We start from the raw sequence: 25909 nt of genomic DNA, 5'->3' as shown, positions 1-25909 counted from the left end.
GTACAATTCCTTTTAATTCTCCGGAATTGGCCCAGAGGAACATTTAGTAACCACCTGGGTAGGTGGCAGCTATTAAAGAGAATAAAACCGTTCTTGGCAGATGGTTTTTGGTATGTGCTGCATACATAACGGTCCTCCTCTCTTTTTATTAATATATCCAAAATTCTGTTTCCTCCTTAATATTGGATGTGAAAACTAAGTTCAAATCGTTCTTATTAATCCCTTCCAAGAATTCAAATAAATCTGTCTCTCCCTTCCTCCAAATAAATATTACATCGTCAATGTAGCGCCGCCATAGGACCAGGTCCGCCCCAAGTCTGGGCTCGATGACATTAGATTCCCATTCTGCCAAAACTAGAAAGAAAATCCTTTTTTGAAGATAAAGGGGCAAGTGGATTATCTGAAGACCCCAAGATGGATATTAAGATGATCCTTCCTTTTAATAGCAATTATAAAAAAATTAAGAACATTATTAGCAAACACTGGTATCATATATTAAGTGACAAAGTAATAGGTCCACAATTACCTAACCTACCCAAAATAGTATACACTAAGGCCCCAAGTTTGAAACTTAGAGTAGCCCCGTCGGTAAAAGAAAAAAGAACCGCAACAAATCTAGGCTCTTTTCTGAATTTGAAAGGGTTCTTTAAATGTGGGAGGTGCATGGGATGTAGGATGAGCCTACAAGAAAGAAAGATAGATACAATACACTCAGCAGATAACTCTTTTACTTGGGAGATTAGTGATTGCCTCATGTAACTCATCTGGGGTTATTTATCTGATACAGTGCCCTTGCAAGCGCCAGTACATTGGCAGAACAAAAAGATTGCTAAAAACTAGGATCAGCGAACATATTTCGAACATCAAAAAGGGATATGTGAAACATTCACTCTCTAAGCACTACGATGAGGTACATGGCAGGGACCCGTCCAAATTATTTTTTGTAGCGCTAGAAAAAATTAACAAACACTGGAGAGGGGGTGATTTTATTAAGAGGATGTCCAGAGCTGAATCGAAACATATATATGAATTTGGCTGCTTACTGCCAGCAGACCTGAATTCAGATCTGGAGATTTTTGGTTTTCTATAGGGTGGTGGTCCCATCTCTGATGGAGGATCCCATGTTTTGCCGTTTCCTGGCACTGGGATCCCCCCTCGGAGTAGGGATTACCACCCGCAACATCTGAACCCCACTATCTGTCCCGATTCTCCCTATCAATTTACAGTCACAGATTTATCAAATAGGAATAAAGGTTTCTCAGCCAAGGGATCATAAGGGAATTTGTAATCACAATGAAGATTTGTATGTATTTATATTCTTAATATATTTTAAAATATTTTTAACATATTTGAGATTTTATGTATTAAAATGTGATTTTTTAACCAGTTTTACTTTGAAATGTAATATGGCATAACCTTGTAATGTGCTGGGTGTATTATTAGAGAAAACGCATCTGAGTTGAAAAACCGCAACTGAACCGCATGATAACCGCATTGGTGAAATTTTGCTAAAATGAATCCAGGATCCGGAGTTTTTGGATCACCTAATGGACTATAAAAGGTGGAGAGGTATGAGTGGCGCTTCAACCACTGAGGAAGGGGTGTAGACGCCCCGAAACGCATCTGGTGTTAAGGAGAGAAGCGCCCACCTAATCTCTTGGATCTCCATTGCATGGCCATGCGATAAGAATTCAAAAAAGGAGAAACATCTTCATAAAGACCGCTCTACTATACAACTACGGATATTATCAAGGTATCATCACTGCCTGTTGAATCCCGCGATAGTGTGACGTCATCAGTACGAGACAGCTGACGCGAGACGCCGAAGCAGCCGGCGCAGCTCGCCTCTCGTGGAGGACTCTGAGACGCGGTAGCGGGAACGAACATCAGGAATCAGGTAGGAACCTTTAGCTCAGAGTTGGATACAAGTAGTTTCAATATACTACCCCGAGCGGCTGCATTACCATTTATAAACCGGTACGGAGTACAATACCATTTATAAACCATCACGGAGTGCTCTATGGGACATTGAATCCACTATACTGACATAGACTGTTTGGAAACTGTCCGTTACAATTACCCTTTGGATACGGTTATCTGAGAAGCGGCCTGCGGCAATATAAGGTTTACAGGTGGCCTTTGCTCCTTTATTTGGACACTTTCCGACATAGTTCGTGGTACCACGAGTACCAGGAGTTTATTCTAGCAATTTAAGTATTATAACTGTTTGCTGAACTGTGTTATTCACCCCTTGCCAGTTTATTTATACATTGGTACCAATTATTTTTTAGTCTATTTTAGTGATTTTACATGTATGTGATTGGATCCAACAGGTCCTAATAAATATACTATTGTTCCTGATATCCTGTGGTCCGAGTGTTGTGAGTGCTCACTCCCCTTTTTCTGTTTCTAAAACTGTATTGACTATACTGACAAATCCAGGTTCTGTTTGGGATCCAACAATGGTCAAGTTCTAGTATAGTGGCTTCATGATGAGAGCTTCAGTCCTGCTTTTGCTGTTAATTTTATTTATTTTATTATTTAATGCACTTATATAGAGCTACTATGTTCCGCAGCGCTTTACAGACATTAGCATCCAACTGTCCCCAATGGGGCTCACAATCTAAGGAAAATTATCCCAATTGATTATTATACACAGGGTTTACAATACCCCAGTGTTTTTAAAAAGAATTAGTGTCAGAGCGGATGCTACATGTCCAAGATCCAGCAAATTTAACGTTGTGGCTCAGTGGTTATCGCTGGTGCCTTGCAGCGCTGGGGTCCTAGGTTCGAATCCGACCAAGGACAACATCTGTATGGAGTTTGTATGTTCTCCCCGTGTTTGCATGGGTTTCCTCCGAGTTCTCCGATTTCCTTCCACATCCGCCATATAACCCAAGATACAAACTTTAGGTTCACGAGGAACTCTTATTGAGAAGACTCTCTGAATTAATTCCATTCCATTCGTCCAAAACTAATCCAACTGTGGACAGAACCAATTCTATGTAAAAACACTGGGGATTTGTAAACCCTGTGTATAATAAACAATTGGGATAATTTGCCACATTCATTTAAGGACAATTTCGGTATTGCCTCTAATATGTCCTCCCATTGTTACCTCTCCAATATCTACCTCCCAGGCTTTCACTCTGGACAGTGGGTGTGAATCTAGAAATTTATCTTGAAGCATTTGATATATTGTGGATATTCCTCCCCTCTTGTTCCCTTCCGAAACCATTAAATGCAAAGCAGCATTTCTTATGGCCCCAGTATTTCCAGATTTAGACAGAGTTGTATGCATGTCGTATTTTCAAGTACTGATAAAACTTGCCTCTTGGTATGTCATACACTTTAATTATATTATTGAATAGTCTAAGCACCCCTTTATCCAATAGGTTACCTATTTTATTTACTCCTTTATTTTCCCAAATTTTTAATTTCTTCAAGGTTAAGAATTCAGGAAGCATATGATTATTCCATAGGGGAGTATATTCATTGAGACCCGTGACGCCCCTCAATTATTTAGCTTTTTCCCAAACCTTCATCATGAGCCATATGAGCGGGTTTCATACATCCACTAATGGCAATCCGGACCCCTCTAACACCCACATAAGATCTTTTCCTCCTAATTTATGTCTCAGAATCTTTCATCACTAATATCTGGGTTTATCCAATCCCTGAAATGCTGGGATTGTGCCGCCAGGTAGTAGATCCACGGGTTAGGTAGAGCCAGACCCCCCGCCGATATTGCATATTGTAAAGTTTCCAGCTTAATTCTAGGATGACCTTTCCGCCATACCAGTTCCCTAAAAATTGTGTTTATCTTCCGAAACTTATCTAATGATATCCATAACGGGGCGTTAAGTAATATATATAAAAGTTGGGGCATCATTATCATTTTTAATAGATTAACTGTCCCCAATACAGATAGGAACAGCTTACACCACGCAGTGACCTGCCGAAACGTACTGAGTAATGGCATTAAATTTAACTCCTCAAAGTCCGAGAGCCGAGATGATATCCCAATGCCCAAATATTTGATGTTGTCTACACAAGGTATATCATTTTTAATAGCAATCGCTGAGGAATTCTGTCCATCCAAGAACATCAATGCTGATTTATTCCAATTTATTTTTAGACCAGATATCTTCCCAAAGCGATCAAAGACATGGCCTCTGACAGAGATGCCGACGTATCCCCCAAAAATAGGGGTATCATCCGCATACATAGCCACTTTGTTGTGCATCTGGCCATATTGAAAGCCTTTAATTATTGTAGAGCAACGCACTGCTGCTGCCAGTAGCTCCATCGCTATTGCAAATAGCAAAGGGGACAGTGGGCATCCCTGACGGGTCCCCCTGGCAAGTCTAAAAGTTGAGGAAACCCCACCTTTAGCTCTTATGCTCACCCTCGGGTCTGAGTATAATATTTGAACCCATTTGATAAAGTGTTGACCAAAGTCCATAGATATCTCCAGTCCACACAATCAAAGGCTTTGGCAGCGTCAAGAGCTAACACAGCCTATCCCCCCTTATTATCCGATACAAGCTGCAGACTGGTAAATACTCTCCGTATATATATAGGAGTAGATTTTTGGGGTATAAAGCCAGTCTGGTCTGGGTGTATTATGGTGGATATCACATTAGATAATCTCATTGCCAGGGCTTTAGCCAGTATTTTAATATCTGTCGTGAGCAATGAGATAGACCTATATGAGTCTGGTAGTTTGGAATCTTTGCCAGGTTTCGGTATTACCACAATAAGTGCTTCTTGCATCGAATCCGACAAAGTACCCATCTCCAGTGAATATTGGAAAACTTGCATTAACTCGGGTAACAACACCCCTTTGAATTTTTTATAAATCTCCACCGGAAGACCATCCATCCCTGGGGCTTTATCATTGGCCGTGTTTTTGAATGCCTCCTCAGGCTCGTCTAATCTCAACGGGGCGTCTAGTGAAGCCTGTGCCTCCTGTGTTAACTTGGGCAAACTAATCCCTTCCAAAAAATAACACATCTCTATCTTTGAGCATGAAGTCTTAGAGGTATATAAAGAAGCATAAAATTCCTCCAATGTACCCAAAATTTCCCTAGCGCTTGTTCTCCTATTCCCTTGGGAATCTATCAGCTCCGCAATGCAAGTCGACCCCTGCTGCGCCCTGGAGACGACAACAGATGCCCCGCTCCGTCTCCTTCTATAAAAAGACGTTTCTTAAAAAATAGTATTTTTCTGTTCGCCACTTGAAGCAGGTGACATCTCAGATTTTCTTGGGCAGTTTTTAATTGTGTACCTGCCAATACCAAGAGAGCAAGCACATATTCTGCCTGTATCCTCCTCTTTCGATTTTGACTTTTGCCTCCTGATACATTTAATTAAAATTCCTCTTAAACTTTTCATAGCATCCCATGTTATGTGCACTGAAGCTGTCCCTGCATTAAAAATGAAATACTCCCACAGTGCTGCCTCAACATCCTTCATGTCCCCCAGAACCTGCAACCAGAAAGCATTGCATCTCCACCTGATATGACCTGGCCTATTACCTATAGATAAGGAAAATTCAACCTGCAAAGGAGAATGATCTGATCTGGGTAAGTAATCCGTCGACTGTATCAATGGATACATAATGTTTTTAACTAAGGCCAGATCAATTCTTGACAGTGAAGAGTAGGTGGAAGAACTACATGAGTATTTACGCTCCGCCAGGTGTTGTAATCTCCAAACATCCAGCAGCCCCATTTCTGACATTAAGTTGGTTAAAGATGATGGGCCTGCGCGACTACCAGAACCAGTTATCCTACACCTATCTAATTGTTCATCAGGTACTTTATTAAAGTCCCCTACTAAAATCCAAGGGGTCTCTTCATACCTGGCCAGGAAATCTAGTATATAGTCTGAGAGGCACCACCGAAAAAGTCGGGGGAATATATAGGACCACCAAAATCATACGTACCCCATCTATCATACAATACAGACAGATAAATCTCCCTTCAGGGTCAATATGTTCTCAAATACATTCATAACGGACGTTTCTATGGACCAAAACGCTTACCCCTCTGGAATGAGAGGAGAACACCGAATGACTCACCCATAATTTTTGCACCATGTGTAATGTCTGTTTAGTCAAATGAGTTTTCTGTAAAAAAAATAGATAGCAGGATGAAATCTCGATAAGTATGTAAATATACCTTGGTGCTTCGCTGCATCGGCCATCCCGCTCGCATTCCAGCTTATAATCTTAATCGTGTAAGTCATTATTAAATTGGGTCCAGAAGTTTAGCCCCATAAGTTCTACAAACCTATGATCAATAAGTCGCTGATCAACCCTTAATAGCCCTCCAATGCTGCAGTGTACCAAACCCCCCCCACCAAAAAAGGAAATTGTAAACAGTGTACCCTGTAATAAACCTTATTGTCAACCCCTCTCCATTACCCGACATCATCTGCAGCATGGCCTAGCCCTGTGCTTAAAGTTGCACAGACTAGAGTCTCTTAGTAAGGTCCCACATGCTACTCACGCTCCTGCATCAAAACAACAGTGAGCCTTCTTCTCCAAACTGGAACTTGATGAACTAGAACAAAACAAAAGACAAAGAGAGAGACAAGGACTAAAGCACTTCTAGAATCCCTTTAAGGGGGATAAAAACACATTAGAAGGTTAGACCGGCAAGTCCTCCCATGTTTTCGTGCTTCATGTGTTGACATCTTTCGTTTTCAATCGCTTCTCATAAACGTGCAACCACTTTAAGGCATGCTCCTGGTCAGCGAAAAAATGTGTGTCCCCATAGCCGCCACTTTCAATTTCGCCGGGAATAGCATGGAATACGGTATTTGAAGATTCCGCAAAAACGCAGTTTAATGTCCAAAAAACTTGCTCTTTTCTTCTGGACTTCAGTAGAAAAATCCGGATAAAGCGAAATTTGGACACCATTGATGGATAAATCTGGGTGATCTCGTGCTCGTCTCAGAATAGTGTCCCTATCCTTGTAGTGGAGTATTTTAGCTAAAATCGGACGTGGCAGTCTCCCAGGTGGAAGTGGTCTGGTAGGAACCCTATGCACTCTTTCCACCGCGTATAGGTGCGAAAGTCCCTTGTCCTGAAACTTTTGAAATATCCATTTTTCTATGTAATCAGTGGCATTAGCACCCTCCACTTTCTCAGGGACACCAACAATTCTAACGTTATTACGTCTTGACCTATTCTCCAAGTCATCTGTCTTGGCAAACAAAGCACCAATATCACGGGCCATCGACTTGGTCGCCATCTTGAGAGGCTCTGTTACATCTTCTAGGTCTGACACTCTTTTTTCCACTTCTGTGGTTCTTTCAGCAATTTTATGCAGATTATTTCTCATAAAGGACAAATCCTCCCTTAAGCTCCCTACTTGCAGGGACAGGGATTTTGAGAGTGTTACTGCAGTTTGTAACTGCCTTCATGACGTCTTTCAGGGTAGGTTCCTTGTCAGAGGGGTTGTTTTTCTCCCCAGCCAACCTCTTTTGTTTGCTAGCAGGCAGCCTTGCTGAGGACCCCACTATCATCATGTCCATCATCATCTGAGGACCTTTCTCCCCCTTCTGACGCTGAATCCTGCACCATGTCATCTGTGTGCCACTCATTTGTATCTTCTGTTGTGCGGGCGTACTTGCTGAGCCTCGCTGCTATGCCGCGGCTCCTGTCGCCCTGTGAGACCTCCCCCTCCTCCTCACCAGCGCCATGTTGGAAGGAGATCTCCTGGTCTGCTCTAGGCGTCTGTTTATCCTTTCTGGGCATATTTTCCATTCCTGGAGGATGACAGCACGGTCTCCACTGAATGTGGTCTATGTTGTGCCGTTCCAGATTGCGGACCCACAGTATTTCAGGTAACTGAGCAGGATTTCAGCAGAAGCGCTCTCACATAAGACTCACAACATGCCGCGCGAGGCCACGCCCCCAACTGGCATTTTTTTGCATGATAATGCTTGCCCACACACAGCAAGGGTTTGCCAGGAAAGTCTCCGCCACATTGCAACACCTCCTTGGACTGCCAGGTCACCAGATTTATTGCCAATAGAGCATTTTTATCCAGGCTAGAGACAGCCCAACAGGGTACTAAAGCCTGCTTTCAATTGTACAGTTTTCCCAATAAACTTACCCTTTTACTCTAATATTGTAGACACATATGTGACGGACTGAACCGTCACTGGGCTGCTGAAGAAGCCTGAGGGCCAGCCTCCTTCCTACGGACTATGGACCCAGAACTATGGAGACCCCCTCAGACCTTTTGGGGTTACAAGGAACTATGAACCCTGATTTATGTGTGGAATTTATATGCCACATATTTCCTATTGCCCATTAAAGGTGCATGGTGTGGATTCAGAAACACAAAACGGGTTAACTCTGCACTGAGACTCCCACTGATTGTGTTAGTGATGGGATTAAGATAGCTGACTATAAGAGCAGCCGACTCCTAGATGAGTAGATCACCCTATGATACACTCAAGAGATAATCCCATCACATGTGTCTGCTCTCTCCCTATTCATTCATTATGGAGGGGGGGGGAAATGTCTATTTGCATGTTGTTCATTGTTGATTGCGTCAAAGACAATGCCTATTCTGTTATTGAGTGCGTCACAGGCAATGCCATTGTGTTTGTTAATTGCGTCACAGACAATGCCATTGTGTTTGTTGAATAGGGTTAGTTTTTGTGTCTAAACTGTAAAGCTGTAAAGGATTGGCTGCAATGTCATGTCCTCAGTTCCCAACTAGGTCCACGGGGGTGGTACCCTTGTTGGAAAATGTGTATATAAGTCAATGCTGGTGTGTTCAATAAAGAGTTCCTGTTTTACCATTCATCATGTTGAGGCTGGTGTTTGGGTAACTGATCGACACTGGGGATTGCTATACGCTGAAGATTTGCTATACTCACCTGGCTATAACTACTAACTCTTGTAAGAGCTGTTCCTGTTCCTGGTTCCTGTGGTGGTTTTGGTGTAGAGCGGAGTGCTTGGAGTCTCAGAAAGCACTAGGAGCAACTATCAACGAAGGTACCCGGTCGGGGTGCCAGGAGATCCGTTACAGTGGTGGCAGCGGTGGGATGGCGTCCTAGTGTGAGGAGAAGCAGCTCAGAGACACCGTTTGTGGAGTATATTGAGGGAAACGCTAGTATACGTACAGCTCCCCTGGCTACAGCAGGATGGAATCGGCTAGTCTTCGGACAGCATTCCACTATGATGAGGAGGATTACATGGACTGGAGGGATGCAGTCCGCAAAGGCGTCTGGCACGAGGCCCTGGAAGATGTACAGCATCGGCGGGGCGAGAGTCTCCCCAGTGAGGAGCAGCGGTTGCGGATGCGAGTGGCCGTGCGAATGCCCCTTCTGGGAGAGCAGCCCCTGGATGAGTGGGTGACAGAACTCGAAAGCCTGGTATGGAAGGAGCTTTGGCTAGACAACGCCTACCAGGCACTCTGGTGGTATGTGATTCGGCACTCCCCCTGGATGGCTGAGCACGACCGACCTGAGGGTGAGGATTATGATGGCCCTGGCCTGTTGTTTGAGTCCTTCGCAGAACCAGAGAACCTGGCATCTCTAGTGACATTGGTGTGGGAGCTGGAGCAGGATTACCAATACTTCATCAGCTCAATTCGGCCCCAATATACACTGACGGAGTGCTGGGTGGCAGTCCCAGACCTACAACCCTACAGCTGGGAAGGCCCGACTGAAGTATCCCCTGCTTCACTACCAGCTAAGGAGGTAGGGGACCTCATAGACTGGTCCTGTGGGGAACCCCATATAGCAGGTGGAGATGGGACCGAGATCTCTCCACCAGCCCTACAGGGATGCTAGGCGGTCGGCCCAGATCCCTAACGGCAGCCGGAGTTTCAGGGAGTAGGGACAGTCGGTCCTGCTCCCCAGCTGCAGTGTACCTTGAAGGGCGAGGAGACAATCGGTCTCTCTCTCCAACCCCAGGGGGACAGCACCCCTAACTCCGATGGTGCAGATAGGACCGCGGTCTCTGCACCAGACCTACAGGGATTCTGGACAGCCGGTACAGATCCCCCACCAACCCCGCAGGAATGCCAGGAGGAGGATTCAAGCAATCCCTCCTTTCCACACCGATCCGCAACAAGATCCTGGGGGTAGGATTACCTGACTCCATCCCAGCGGAAGAGCTGGCATATGGGCAGAGCGTAGTCAGTCTCTGCCCTCCCCTATTCTCTTGTCCAGATGCTGACTCCCCACAGGCTACCCCAGCGGAAGAGCTGGCATCTGGGCAGAGCGCAGTTGGCCTCTGCCCTCCCCTATCCTCTTGTCCAGAGGCTGACTCCCCACAGGCTACCCCAGCAGAAAAGCTGGCATCTGGGCAGAGCACAGTTGGCCTCTGCCCTCCCCTAACCTCTTGTCCAGAGGCTGACTGCCCACAGGCTACCCCAGGGGAAGAGCTGGCATCAAGGCAGAGGGCAGTTGGCCTCTGCCCACCAAGTACCCACAGCTCCAAGCTAGAGAACAACAATGAAGCAAGGAGTATCATATACCCACTCAACAGCTGGGGACATACAGAAAAGAGCCAGGCCCCAGCGTTCAACAGGACCAGTGTTTGTTTATGGGTGGGCTACTCTACCAACTCAGGCACCGACCGACAGGAGGTCAGGTACCTGGTTCATCTACTGTTGGGAGGGGAGAAATGTGACGGACTGAACAGTCACTGGGGCTGCTGAAGAAGCCTGAGGGCCTACTTCCTACGGACTATGGACCCAGAACTATGGAGACCCCCTCAGACCTTTTGGGGTTACAAGGAACTATGAACCCTGATTTATGTGTGGAATTTTTATGCCACATATTTCCTATTGCCCATTAAAGGTGCATGGTGTGGATTCAGCAACACAAAAAGGGTTAAATCTGCACTGAGACTCCCACTGATTGTGTTAGTGATGGGATTAAGATAGCTGACTATAAGAGCAGCCGACTCCTAGATGAGTAGATCACCCTTTGATACACTCAGGAGATAATCCCATCACATGTGTCTGCTCTCTCCCTATTCATTCATTATGGAGGGGCGGGAAAATGTCTGTTTGCATGTTGTTCATTGTTGATTGCGTCAAAGACAATGCCTATTCTGTTATTGAGTGCATCACAGGCAATGCCATTGTGTTTGTTAATTGCGTCACAGACAATGCCATTGTGTTTGTTGAATGGGGTTAGTTTTTGTGTTTAAACTGTGAAGCTGTAACGGATTGGCTGCTATGTCATGTCCTCAGTTCCCAACCGGGTCCGCGGGGGTGGTACCCTTGTTGGAAAATGTGTATATAAGTCAATGCTGGTGTGTTCAATAAAGAGTTCCTGTTTTACCCTTCATCATGTTGAGGCTGGTGTTTGGGTAACTGATCGACACTGGGGATTGCTATACGCTGAAGATTTGCTATACTCCCCTGGCTATAACTACTAGCTCTTGTAAGAGCTGTTCCTGCTCTCTGGATTTAGGAGAGGTTCACCCACTGGAAGCGAAAGCCCAGTCTTGGGTCCAGCGTGGGTGGAGCACTGGTTCCTGTGGCGGTTGTGGTGTAGAGCGGAGTGCTTGGAGTCCTCGGGAACCACTAGGAGCATCCATCAACGAAGGTACCCGGTCGAGGTGCCAGGAGATCCGTTACAACATATATCATCATTTCATTCACACATTTAATGTTTCATTCAATTCCAACAACTTTATCTTGGTGCATTATTTTCTGTCAATGAGTGTATATGGACATGAGCATACAGACAGCACAGTGTGGTTTGTATATTATCAAAAATGGCTCCTGTTCTTAAGTGCACTAAAGTGTAATTAGACAGTAAACATAGCATACAACATACAATAAACTGATGTTTATGATTACCAGATTAATGGTGATGACTTCTTCATAAGCCAGAGAAGTTTCTCCAGCAATCATGCCGGACCCTCGGAGATTCTCCACTCCAAGACCTTCCTCTTTACCAATTATATCTGTTATCTTGTACCTGATGAAGAAATTACAAAAATATTTAAGATAAAGTGAGTAGTGAATTATGTTAATAGGTTATATGAGATCTAACCATTACAGAAAATAATCTCAACATCATAATGAATTAGAAGCAATAATGTTAGCATTTTGAAATAACTTAAAATTAAGACAGTTTTGCTTATAAAATATTAACTGCAGATTCATTACTTAAAGGGGTATTCACACTTCGCCTTTTTATACTTACCTGCTGCCACCGCGCCGTTCACTTCCTGGATTCTGGCTGGGGGTGGGCTTCATCTTGATTGAAGTCTTCTCCCGGCCGGGCTGCGCGCTGGACTGAACGCGCACACCGCCGCACATGCGCCATGGTGACTTATTTCTGCCCAGTATAGTACAGAGTCGGCGTGCGCGTTCGCAGCTCTGTACTATTCTGGCCAGGAAGAAGTCACCATAGCGCATGCGCGGCAGCGTGTGCGTTCAGGACAGCGAGCGGCCCGGCCAGGAGAAAAGAAGGATTCTTCTGCGCAAGTGCGTCCACCGGGATTCTGGAGAAGAGCGGTGGCCGTAACCAGGGGAGACCGAGTCACAACAATGAGGTAAGTGGGGATGAATTTTATCCTAAACGGTGGGAATTTGCTAATCAAGTATATTTACAAAAATGATCACTGTCAAATCATTAACAGATTTAACAGTGATCATTATGATAGGAATACCCCTTTAAAGACGTTTTTGCCACTTCAGCAAGTGTTAATTATCATGTAGAGAAAGTTAATACATTGTTATTATCCATATTGCTTCCTTTGCTGGCTAGATACATTTTTCCATCAAAGTATAAACCTGTTTATTTCCATGGTTACGACCACACTGCAATCCATCAGTGGCGCGCATGCTTGCATACTATAGGTAAAAATGCCAGCCTCTCTGGTGACCAGGACAGTGGGAGCTCACATAGGCTGGTGCTTTGCTGAAGTGACAAAACCCCTTTATTACTAGCTGATCTGCCAGGGTCCGATACCCCACACCCTCACTGATCAGCTGTTTGGGTGTAGCTCTGTTGCTGGACGTCGGATGCAGTGATGAGCGCTGTCAGCTACAATGTTGATGGTACTGTATAGTTCCAGCACTGAAGCTGCACTCAAATAGCTGATTGTCAGAGGTGTGGGATGTTGGAGTCTAAACATCAGCAAATTATGTCCTATCTTGAGGATATGCCATATAAAAGGCTGGAATAGCACATAAAGATAATAAAAGGTGCAAACTTTCCTAGAGAAACCATCCAGATGCTGTGATTATTCTAAAAGAGGCTCTGTCAGCATGATCAACCCAATTAAACTTGGCATACTGCCTTGTAGGGCTCAACATCCTCATTAAAACAATACCCTTCTTTTGCCTGTATGCAAAACAGCTGAAGAGATATCTGCATTGTATTCATATTCAAATGAGCAAGTTGGAGCACCAGGGGACAGGGCTAAATCCATTGAGCACTGCTTTATAACACTTCCTGTGCTCTGCACACACCCCCTTCCCCTTGACTGACACGGCTAGACATCAGCATGATGAGCCCTAATAGGGTTGATCATGCTGACAGAGCAACATTCTCTAAAAGCAGAAATCAAGCCAACATTGGAAAAAAGTTTTCATGAACAAACGTATTGGACAAACATATAGAGACATCAACACAACAGAACTTTCAGTAACATAGTAAAATAGTTTGTAAGGCTGAAAAAAATAATTCAAAGACATCCATCCATCTAATTTAGTCTGTTATCCTGCAAAGTTGATCCAGAGGAAGGCAAAAAAAAAACTATATTAAAAAATATTAAGACAGATAGTAATACTTTTAAAAATATTTTTACCATATATCTACTTAATATTGATATAATTTTTCTAATCTCATCTAATTTTTTTACGACGGTCGAAAGTTTACAATTATATTATACAAGCAATTTTTTTCATTTAATAAGAAAATTTTCAAAAACAACTTTTTTATGCCCCTTTCACACGGGCGAGTATTCTGTGAACGCATTGCACCCGCACTGAATCCGGACCCATTCATTTCAATGGGGCTGTGTTCATGAGCGTTGCTTTTCACGCAGCACTTGTGTGTTGTGTGATAATCGCAGCAGGTTCTATATTCTGCGTTTTTCACGCAACGTGCTAGCAAGTGCAGATGCAGTGCGATTTTCACGCATGGTTGCTAGAAGATGATGTTAGTAAATAGGGATGAGCCACCCCGGACCCCATTAAAGTCAATTCACTGTATTATTTTCTCTTCTAAAAGGGTTATAATTGAAAATAATAGCATTCTTAACCAATTCCCGACAAGCGCCATAATAGTATGACGCAGCGGGACGTGACTTGCCTCCCAGCGCCGTACTATTGAGGCGGGCTGATCGGAGGGGTGCATTAGCTGCGCCCGCCCGATAAGCGGCAGAGGTCTGACAGTGACGGTTAGCCGGACCCCTGCTGTATGTGCCAGCATCAGTGTAAACTCCGATGGCGGCGCATTAACCTTTGATGTGCCGCGGTCCACGATGACCGCGGTACGTACGATGTATGGGGAGCGAGCAGCCATCGGGGACCGGATGGCAGGGAAGGCAGCCCGATGCCTTACTTAGGGTCCATCCACACATCAGTAGTGTATTGCAGATTCGCAATACACCCGGCCGGCACCCCCATAGAACAGACAAGAATAGGACATGTTCTATTTTTTTCCGGAGCCACAGACGGGAAGATCGGCAGCGCGCTCCGGAAATGCGGATGTGGATAGTACACTGTGTGCTGTCCGCATCCATTCCTGCCCCATAAAGAATGAATGGGTCCGCACCCGTTCTGCAATTTGCGGAACGGATGCTGACCCATTCTGCGGACGTGCGAATGGACCCTTAACGGCATCGTGGCTGTCTTTCCTTTTAGCCTGTGAGATCCAGCCACACTGGTAATACACTTACAGCCAATGCATCACAATACAGAAGTATTGTGATGCATTGTTAAGGGGATCAGACCCCTCAAAAGTTGAAGTCTCAGAGTAGGACAAAAAAAAAGAAAAGAAAAAAAAGGGAAATAAATAAAGTTTTGCAAAAAAAAATTAAGTTACAAATAAAAAAAGCGTCCTTTTCGCAAAATAAAGTAAAATTAAAAAATTTTAAAAGTAGGAAAAAAAAAAACAGTAGACATATTGGGCATCGCCGCATCTGTATCGACGTAATATGTTTATTTATTGTTTATATATTTTATATGTAAAATTGGGAAAGGGGGCGATTTATACTTAATAATTGGGTGTTTTTTTCTTTTTCTTTAATAACTAATGCCCTTAGGCCTCATGCACACGACGGTTGTGTGTTTTGCGGTTCACAAATTGCATATCCGCAAAACACGTTCCGCAATTTGCGGAAAGGCACAGAATAGGACAGGTTATGTTTTTTTTTTGCGAAACACGGAGCATCGGATGCGGACAGCAAACTGAGTGATGTCCGCATCTTTTTGCGGCCCCATTGAAATACTGCGGCTCGGATGCGGACCAAAACAACTGTCGTGTGCATGAGTGAAGAAGTCCGGTTTTGGGTCTGGGTACCACATTCAGTTTTTTATCATGAGAGTGCAAAACGCATTGCACTCGCGCGGAAAAAACTGAACAACGGAACGCAATCACCGACAAAACTAACTGAAATTGCGTGTCAACTTGCACGAATTTGCCGCAATGGACCCGCAACGCATCCAGACGAAATCCGTGACGCCCATGTGAAAGAGGCCTTAAGGATCAGTTCAGTTCTGAAGTCACTTTGAGGACCTCACATAATAGAAACCACCCATAAATGACCCCACTTTAAAAACGACACCCCTCTAACTTTTGAAAACTGATTTTAGAAATGTTAACCCTTTAAGTATACCACAGGAATTAAAGCAAAATAATTTTTGCAGATTTTCCATTTAATCAATTTTTTCCAGTAACACAGACGTTTTTATTGCTAGCATTTTGAGGTGCATATGACTTCTTGATCGATTCACATTATGTTTTTCAGGAGGTGAGGTAACTAAAAAAAGCTGTTTTGGTGTAATGTTTATTTATTCATTTGCTGGTTGTTACGGACGTAGCGATACAAATATGTCTATTTTAGTTTTTCCATTTTCTTAATGGCTTAATTAGTTTTTTTTTTTTTTTACCCACAACAGATATTAGACTTACCGGTCTCTAGACTGGTCATGACATGATAGAGCCCTTAAATATCATAAATAAGGGTCTTTCATGCTCTGCTTTCATCTGACATTAAATTTTCCTCAGTGAATACAGTGAAGAAAAAAATATATCTAATAAACATGCTTTTTCCTCATTACTCTTTAAGGGGCCAACAGTTTCAGGTTTAAACTTTTTACCATTTATATATTCAAGAACATTTTAGAGTTAGTTTTACTCTTTGGCAATGAATCTCACTGTCTCCAGCTTGGCTGCCTTTATATGTATTTTACATATTCTATTTTTTCCTTACAGTTTTTTTTTATGCTTCTTCACAACCTTGCTGTTTTATTAATTTAAATGCTTTGAATAAGTTATTGCTCTTTTCTATTTATCCACATAGTTTTTTTTTATGGTTCCTGACCCTTTTATTCCCATAAGGTATGTAACTCTCACAATGAGAATTTAATATGCTTTTAAAGATATCCCATTTTGTAGTTGTATTGTTGAGGACACTGTCCCAGTTAGTGAGACTTTACCAAACTATTCCCACAAAGTTGAAAACATAAAATTGACAAAATGTATTGGTATGCTGAAGCATTAAGATTTCACTTCACTGGTACTAATGGGCCCAGAACAATCCCTGATAAACATCCTCATAGCATTATCCCACCTCCACCAAACTTTACAATTGCCACAATGAATCAAGAAGGTAATATTCTCCTGGCATTTGCCAAACCAAGATTCATCCATCAGATTGTCAGATAGAGAAGCATGATTTGTCACTCTATAGAACATGTCTCCACTGCTCCAGTGCCAACATAATTTACAACAGTTCATCTCACACTTGGCATTGTGCTTGGTGATGTAAACCTTTCCTGCAGCTGCTCAGCCATGGAAATCTGTGCCATAAGGCTCCTGGCACACATCGTTTGTACTGATCTTAATGCCAGAGGAGGTTTGGAACTGTGCAGTTGTGCAGCAAGTACCTTGGCTAAATGCGCAGGGAGGTCCCGTGGCCCCCCCCCCCGTGTCGGCGATCGCCACAAACCGCAGGTCAATTCAGACCTGCGGTTGCGGCGGCTGGTGGCGGTGCCATCGGGTCCCCATGGGGCTGTAGGGGGGACCCGATGGCATGGAAGGCAGCGCGATACCTTCCTGTAAAGTGCCTGTGAGATTCAGCCCCCTGGATCTCACAGGCCGGAAGCTGTATGAGTAATACTCACTGTATTAATCATATAGCCAATGCATTCAAATACAGAACTATTGGAATGCATTGTAAAGGGATTAGACCCCCAAAAGTTCAAAACCCAAAGTGGGACAAAAAATAAAGTGAAAAAAAAAAGTTGAAAAAATTTAGTTTTCCCCCGAAAAAAATTAAAAGTTTCAAGTAAAAACAAACAAAAACGTAATTTTCCCCAAATAAAGTAAAAAAAAAATTGGTAAAAAATAGGGGGGGGGGGGGGACGAAGTATACCTATTAGGTATCGCCGAGTCCGTATCGACCGGCTCTATAAACATATCACATGACCTAACCCCTCACCGTAAAAAATAAAAAATGACAACGGTGCTAAATAAACCATTTCTTTTGTCACCTTACATCACAAAAAGTACAACAGCAAGCGATCAAAAAGGTGTTGTCTCACCAAAATAGTACCAATATAACCGTCACCTCAACCCGCAAAAAATGAGCCCCTACCTGAGACAATCGCCCAAAAACTGAAAAAACTATGGCTCTCAGAATACGGAGACACTAAAACATGATTTTTTTTTGTTTCAAAAATGATATTATTGTGTAAAACTTACATAAATAAAAAAAAAAAAGTATACATATTAGGTATCGCCGTGTCCGTATCGACCGGCTCTATAAAAATATCACATGACCTAACCCCTCAGATGAACACTGTAAAAAATTTAAAATAACAACTGTGCTAAATAAACAATTTTTTTGTCACCTTACATCACAAAAAGTGTAATAGCAAGCGATCAAAAAGTCACATGCACCCCAAAATAGTGCCAATAAAACCGTCATCTCATCCCGCAAAAATCATACCCTACCCAAGGTAACCGCTCAAAAACTGAAAAAATTATGGCTCTCAGATTATGGAAACACTAAAACATGATTTTTTTTGCTTCAAAAATGAAATCAATTGTGTAAAACTTACATAAATAAAAAAAAGTATACATATTAGGTATCGCCGCGTCCGTGACATCCTGGTCTATAGAAATACCACATGATCTAACCTGTCAGATGAATGTTGTAAATAAAAGATAAAAACGGTGCCAAAACAGCTATTTCTTGTTACCTTGCCTCACAAAAAGTGTAATATAGAGCAACCAAAAATCATATGCACCCTAATCTAGTAAGAACAAAACTTCCACCCTATCCCGTAGTTTCTAAAATGTGTTCACTTTTTTGAAGTTTCTACTCTATGGGTGCATCAGGGGGGCTTCAAATGGGACATGGTGTCAAAAAAAACAGTACAGCAAAATCTGCCTTCCAAAAACCGTATGGCATTCCTTTCCTTCTGCGCCCTGCTGTGTGCCCGTACAGCAGTTTACGACCACATATGGGGTGTTTCTGTAAACTACAGAATCAGAGCCATAAATATTGAGTTTAGTTTGGCTGTTAACCCTTGCTTTGTAACTGGAAAAAAAATATAAAAATGGAAAATCTGCCAAAAAAGTTAAATTTTGAAATTGTATCTCTATTTTCCATTAATTCTTGTGGAACTTCAGACCTGAACTGGTCCCAAAAAATTGGGTTTTTGAAAATTTCTTAAAAATTTCAAGATTTGCTTCTAAACTTCTAAGCCTTGTAACATCCCCAAAAAATAAAATATCATTCACAAAATGATCCAAACATGAAGTAGACATATAGGGAATGTAAAGTAATAACTATTTTTGTAGGTATTACTATGTATTTCAGAAATTGAAACCTGGAAATTTGCAATTTTTTAAAAAAATTGGGTAAATTTGGTATTTTGTTTATAAATAAAAAACTAGATTTTTGTGAACTCACCTGTAAAATCTCTTTCTCGCGTAGTTCATTGGGGACACAGGACCGTGGGTATAGCTGCTTGCTGCCACTAGGAGGCGACACTAGGCTGAAAAGTGATAACCCCCATCCCCTGCAGGCTATACCCCCTCCAGCCTGGAGAGAGCATATCAGTTTGTCCCCAAGCAATAGGAGTAGGAAAATAAAAACATACAGTAAACATCCAATAACTGACAAACGTCAGTCGGATTGAACCAGAACTGAGGTCCATCCTGGTCCACCAACCGCCAATATTTGCGGCAAACAGAACACTGGGTGGGAGCTGTGTCCCCCAATGAACTACGTGAGAAAGAGATTTTACAGGTGAGTTCACAAAAATCTTGTTTTCTCGCTCGTATCATTGGGGGACACAGGACCGTGGGACGTCCTAAAGCAGTCCACGGGGAGGGAAACAAATCACACGCCCATGGAGAAAAAACGACCTCGAGGATGCGTAATCCGCTGCCGCCTGCAAGACCTTGCTGCCTGGAGCAGCAACAGTCGATGTCTAGGAAATCTCCCGGTAAAACTCAGTGAACTTGCCGGAAGACCAAGACTCTGCCTTCTAGAAGCAATGCCTGGAGTAGATGAACCCGAGAAGTGCCGTCCGCTGGTCGGGCAGGCCATAACTCCGCTAGGAAGTAACTGTCAGGCAGATATCCTTGGAAAAACATCCCGTTGGAAGTCGTCAACTATGACAAGGACCTCCAAGAGAACTAGGTAAAAGTCCGTACAGCAGAACGTGCTAGATACGGACCAGCAAATCTCAGAGGGCAAATTAGATGGCTTATGAAGAGCCCGGCCTTAAAAATACGAGGGAGAAAGAAGAGAAAACCATGTCTGAGATGACCTGGAAAGTGGCGACTACCTTCTGCAAGAAAGAAGATACTGGGCGGAGCACTGCCTGATGCAAATGACAAAGGACAAATGGACGTACAAGAAGGCGCTATCAACTCGGAAAGCCGCCGGATGGAAGATCCTGCCACCCGGAATGCTGCCTTCCTAGAAATAAAAAGGAGAAGAAGAAGTCCCAGAGGGAGGGCTTGTTTGTCCCTGAAACGCCTCCAGCGATCTACAGATCGTTGGGACGAAGCCGGTTGCTGGCCACAACTGTGGAAGCGGAACCAAAATCCAGGTCCGCAGGATCCTCCTCTGGGTAAAAGAACACCCCTTAGGAAGTGGTAAATTGGTAGACTAATGCCCCTAGAGCCATCGGGCTTGTGGTGAGACTTCTAGCAAGAGAAGCTGCTTGAGAAACTACTGAGAAAAAAAAAATAAGTTCCTGAGCCAGGCATGCCCAACTGCAGGCCAAAGAACCTATACTTTGGATAAAGGTAGAAGCAAAAAAAAAACTATGTGAGCATCACCGGTGATGGAAAGCCCCATAAGTGACAGATATTGACCATACGTAGACACTGCCCGGAAGGGCAGATGACCAAGATAAGAGAATACTCTCCGTGGAAAAAAATAGATCCCGGATTCCGTAGCTATACAACCTATTGCTACCGGTCGAGTAGACCGAAGGGAAAGATGGTCAGCAATCCAGCTAGAGGAAGGACCGGAAAGAAAAGGGTGTTCCGTTCCAGGAACAAAACCCCTACCAGTGGTGGCAAGGCGTGACAGACACCCTCTCAGCCCGGCGTGGGGGGACCCGTAGTCCACCCGTAGCAGTGAAAGGAATGACCACCATCGGCTTGAGGTGACACAGAAGTAATCATATCTGAAGGAAGGTATCATTGTAGTGGTAGACGAGTGCTGCAGGGACTAAGCTACCCAGTGGAGCGCACCCAAAGTAAGGTGCTGATAGCTATGGCATTTACGCCAATGCAAAGCCCGAGTTGACGACACAAGAACAACAGTTGTCAGAGCAACGGACAATTAACAGTAATGAAGACCATTAGGAGGCCAGGGCAAAAGCCCATTACCATCAGAGACTGGCACTTTACAGAATCTCTTGGTAATGTAATACACCGCCTGAGGAGAAGCCCATATAAGGGAAGCTACCAGAGTAATGCAAACGCCATACTCCAGCTGAGGAGAGGCCACACCGTAGAGGATACCAATTCCAGAGTCAGAAGAAACTGCCGTCTGATGAAGGAACTGTGCAGTAGGAATCCTAGCATGTAGTGGAGGCGCAAATACCCCTTGTACAGTAAGAGATACAGCATGCTCCCCCCAGCGTAAAACTGAGGGAGAGGCCTAAGGATACCCAGAAGTAGCATGGCACAATGCTATCTCAGTCAAGTAGAGCCATCCTGAGGCACTCCGTCTAAAAAGGGGTCAGAACAGGAGCAACCGCCGAAGCAGTGCCAGGGTAGAACCCCTAGCTGAGGGGGGCTGCCCCACTGCCGCGAGATCGATCTCCGGCCCTAATGTGAAAACTTTCCCTGCTTAGAAGAACACGCCGTAGTAGCCATTGCAGAGTGCCAGCAAAACACCCTCATCTAAATAAGGAAGAGTGGTGGCCTAGAATACAGAGTCAGTGCAACCTTGGGCTTGCTGGATCGTAATCATAACATTTGTATAATGGCGTGCACACCACACGTTGTAGAGGACCAATTCCTGACCGACCTGAATGGTGAAGGCCCATGGGGATGGGGGGTCTCTAGGGCACCTGACTGTTGCTGAGCGACCCCCCTGAGAGAACAAAGGTCGACATATCTGCGCCCCCAACCAGTACCGGAAGAAAAGGGAGGATACAATTAAATAACTAGATAGGGGAACCCAGGCCCCCAGATATGGACAGAAGCCCAAAACCTACATTGGGGGTTGAGGCAATGTGGGGCCCTCACCAGGGAATGGCCTACTTTGAAGAAAAATCTCCTCCATTTTATGATGAGGTGACCAGGGGGAGCTGAGGATACTTACCCAATCCGGACTACTCACCCCATCTTCATCCTCTTCTTTTCACCCCTTCTCAGAGTACCAGCAGGGTCACCTCTTCAGCCGCTGGCACCCGAAGTGGCAGGAGACTGGAATGGCGGAGGGTCTCGCCGGATTCAGGTGACCCCTTGGCTGGCGGGAAGCAGGGGAGCTGGGCTGCCCTGGTCCACTTTTGTTTCTTGGGGAGGGCGAGCGGTGAGGGATTCCGACACCGGCCTTGCTCCCGGGGTAGACAGAGTGGCTAGGCGACTCTGTTTCCCCAAACCTAAAAAGGAAAAAGATAAAATAATAAAAGTAAGCCGCCCTGCAAAAGCAGGGAGGTCTGCCTTCTACGAGACTAAGCTAAAAACTGATATGCTCTCTCCAGGCTGGAGGGGTATAGCCTGCAGGGGAGGAGTTATAACTTTTCAGCCTAGTGTCGCCTCCTAGTGGCGGCAAGCAGCTATACCCACGGTCCTGTGTCCCCCAATGATACGAGCGAGAAAATACTTTTTTTTACTTCATTTTACCAGTGTCATGAAGTACAATATGTGACGAAAAAAACAATCTCAGAATGGCCTGGATAAGTCAAAGAGTTTTAAAGTTATCACCACTTAAAGTGACACTGGTCAGATTTGCAAAAAATGGCCTGGTCCTTAAGGTGAAATATGGCTGTGTCCTTAAGGAGTTAATATGTTGCAATGGTGAAATCCTAATCCAGTTCCATGCCTTTACAAATGTTTGTAAAGGCAGATTGCATGGCTAGGTGCTGGATTTTACTTCCGTGGCAACGGGACTGAATGAAACACCTGGTTAAGACGTGTCCCAATGGTTAAGAGGTGTGTCCCAGTGTGTGTGTGTGTGTATATATAAACACAAAAATGCAAACAGTATATTGTTTATTTCTAAAGTTCATAGAACCACATATCATATCATTGTGATGTAAAAAAATTGCTTACCGTGATTCTCCTTCATCTTCCACATGCTCACAATAAACAGAGTTCAGAGCACTGACTTTCTTGTAATCTTGAGGTGTTAAATATAAATATTTATATCCCTAAAAGAGTAAAAGTTTATGTTAGCTAGGTATACATGATATGGTTTAACATCAGCAGATAATAAAATAAAAGCATAAAATATAGCCAGGATTTCAAAATCTGTTGTATTTTTCTGTCTTCCAGAGATTACTTGCTCATTTATAGATATTCCTAAAGGGCCCAAAATTCATATTTAGTCCATAATAAAGTATAGAACTGAAAGGGATTGTCTCATGAGATAGAATGTATCCCAAGCAGCAATCAACTGAGGCCAGGTGTCAATGCAGTATTACAATACGGCAATTCAGATGTATGACCATGGTTGAAATACATGGTCTGCTCAAGTCTGCCAAAAATGGAGCCACTTATTCATAACAGCTCTCTATTCTGGCTCATAGAGGGGGGAAGTGGGTGACCCCCTCTGTGATATCCATATGCCTTAATAGGACATACAGACAAGAGCTGTCTATATAAGACAACACCCTTTAAGGAGGGTCAACAGTCATGGCAAAAAGTTTTGAGACTGACTAAAATTCTGGTTTTCACAGAGTTTGATGCTTCAGTATTTATGGTGGCCATTTGCATTAACTTTACCTTGTTATGAAGAGTGATTAGAAGTGCAATTAGTTGCAAAGAGGATTCAGCTACCACATAGGGTCACCCCCAGTACACAGCTACCTCAGAAATGGCAGAAGGCTGGTGTGAGTGCATCTGCATGCACAGTGAAGTGAAGGCTTTTGGAGAATGGCTTGGTGTCAAGAAGGGCAGCAAAGAAGCAACTTCTCTCCAAGAAAAACCATCTAGGACTGACATTCTGCAGGAAGTACAGGGACTGAACTGTAGAGGACAGGGGTAAAGTTATTTTCTCTGATGAAACTCCCTTGAGACTGTTTGGGTCATGTGGAAAAATGATTTTCCAGGGAAGAAAAGTTGAGTGCTACCATGAGTACTTTGTCATGCCAACAGTAAAGCATCCTGAGATCATCCATTCACGAGGTTGCGTCTCGTCCAGGCGAGTGGGCTCACTCGCAATTTTGTCTAAGAAACAACCCCCTTATGAATAAAGAATGCTATCAAAGTATCATCCAAGAGCAACTTCTCCCAAAGATCGAGGAGCAATCGGGTCATGAACAATGTTTTTTCAAACATAATGGAGCACTATATCACAAAAGTGATCCCTAATTTTCAACTTTTCTTATAGCACTTTTCACTTTTATACAAATCATAAAGATATGCCATCACTTTATAAGGTATGGGAATCAAATTGCAGGGTACACCAATGATGCAGAGCTTGAAATAGAAGTGGAATTTTATGAAGATATAAAATCGAGCTCATAGGAAAAAGAAAACATGGAAAGAAGGTCTGAAGAGCTGTAAGGACATAAGTTTGCTTCATAGTTACATAGTTAATACGGTTGAAAAAAGACAAACGTCCATTAAGTTCAACCATGGGATAGGTGGGAACGCAAATCCCAGAAGGAAGTGAGACTCCGATTTCTACACTTTTTTTATAAGCATTTATGTTTTTTACTTTTAAGAATTAGTCTAAACCCTTTTTGAAACTGTCCACTGTTCCTGCTGTGACCGCGTCCTAAGTAAGTATATTCCACAGATTCACAGTTCTTACAGTAAAGAAGCTTTGACGCTTCTGGAGACTGAACTTTTTCTTCTTCAGTCGGAGGCAGTGCCCCCTTGTCTTTTGAGCACATTTTACATGGAACAGCTTTTCGCTGTATTTTTTGTATGGCCCTTTTTTATACTTGTACAGGTTAATCATGTCCCCCCTTAGACGTCTCTTCTCAAGACTAAATAAATTCAATTCTTTAAATTTTTCTTCATAACTAAGACCCTCCATGCCCCTTATAATTTTAGTCGCTCTCCTATGTACTTTTTCCAGCTGCAGTGCATTGTTTCTATGTACTGGTGCCCAGAACTAGACTGCGTATTCCAGATGAGGCCGCACCAGCGCTTTGTAAAGTGGTAGTATTACATTCCTGCCCCGCGAGTCCATGCCTAGTTTAATTCATGACAATATCCTGGTGGCCTTAGAAGCAGCTGATTGACATTGTATACTATAATTTAATCTACCATCCACAAGGACACCCAAATCTTTCTCTATAAGTGACTCTCCCAGTGCTACATCACCTAGGACATATGAAGCACAGAGATTATTACTACTGTCCGTAGTTTGTGGACATCTTCCATAGACCATAAAGTTCTACACAGTTTAGTGTAATCTGCAAAAATAGATATGGTGCTATTAATCCCATCCTCAATATCATTAATAAATAAATTAAATAACAAAGGGCCCAGCACTGAACCTTGGGGTACACCACTTATAACCTGGGACCATTCTGAATAGGAATCATTGACCACAACTCTCTGGACACGGTCCTTCAGTTTTCAATCCAATTACAAACTATAAAAATATAAACCTTACTTTACTTATTAAGCGTCTATGAGGGACAGTATCAAAAGCCTTTTCAAAATCCAGAATCACTAGATCCGCGGCCGCCCCTCTGTCCAGGCTACTCACCTCCTCATAAAAACAAATCAGGTTAGTCTGACAACGTCCATCCTTGGTAAACCCATGCTGGTTATCACTTATAATATAATTTATAGTCACATACTCCTGTATACAGTCCCTTAAGATTCTTTCAAACATTTTTCCCACAACAGAAGTTAAACTAACTGGTCTATAATTACCTGTGGAGGACCTTGATCCTTTTTTGAATATGGGCACCACGTTTGCCTTGCGCCAATCACTTGGCACTGTGCCAGTCCCTAGAGAATCCTTAAAAATTATAAACAGGGAGCACTCTTGGGTGTAATCCATCTGGACCCA

The 25909-nt window shown here is 43.4% G+C and overlaps 1 protein-coding gene across 1 annotated transcript in view; it reads right to left on the bottom strand.

Annotated features, from left to right (window-relative positions):
* Positions 1–25909, bottom strand: part of ACACA (acetyl-CoA carboxylase alpha) — a 993014-nt gene that overhangs the window by 302258 nt on the left and 664847 nt on the right. The window contains exons 42-43 of the mRNA XM_040424192.1: positions 22987–23084; positions 11850–11970 (exon numbers count right to left, since the gene is read on the bottom strand). Coding sequence (XP_040280126.1) covers positions 11850–11970; positions 22987–23084 — 219 coding nt within the window. The remainder of the gene's footprint in view (positions 1–11849; positions 11971–22986; positions 23085–25909) is intronic.

The sequence above is a fragment of the Bufo bufo genome, chromosome 3 (assembly GCF_905171765.1).
Source record: "Bufo bufo chromosome 3, aBufBuf1.1, whole genome shotgun sequence".
Lineage (NCBI taxonomy): Eukaryota > Metazoa > Chordata > Amphibia > Anura > Bufonidae > Bufo > Bufo bufo.
Note: the sequence above shows the minus strand (reverse complement) of the source record. Positions and strands in the feature narration are given on the sequence as shown.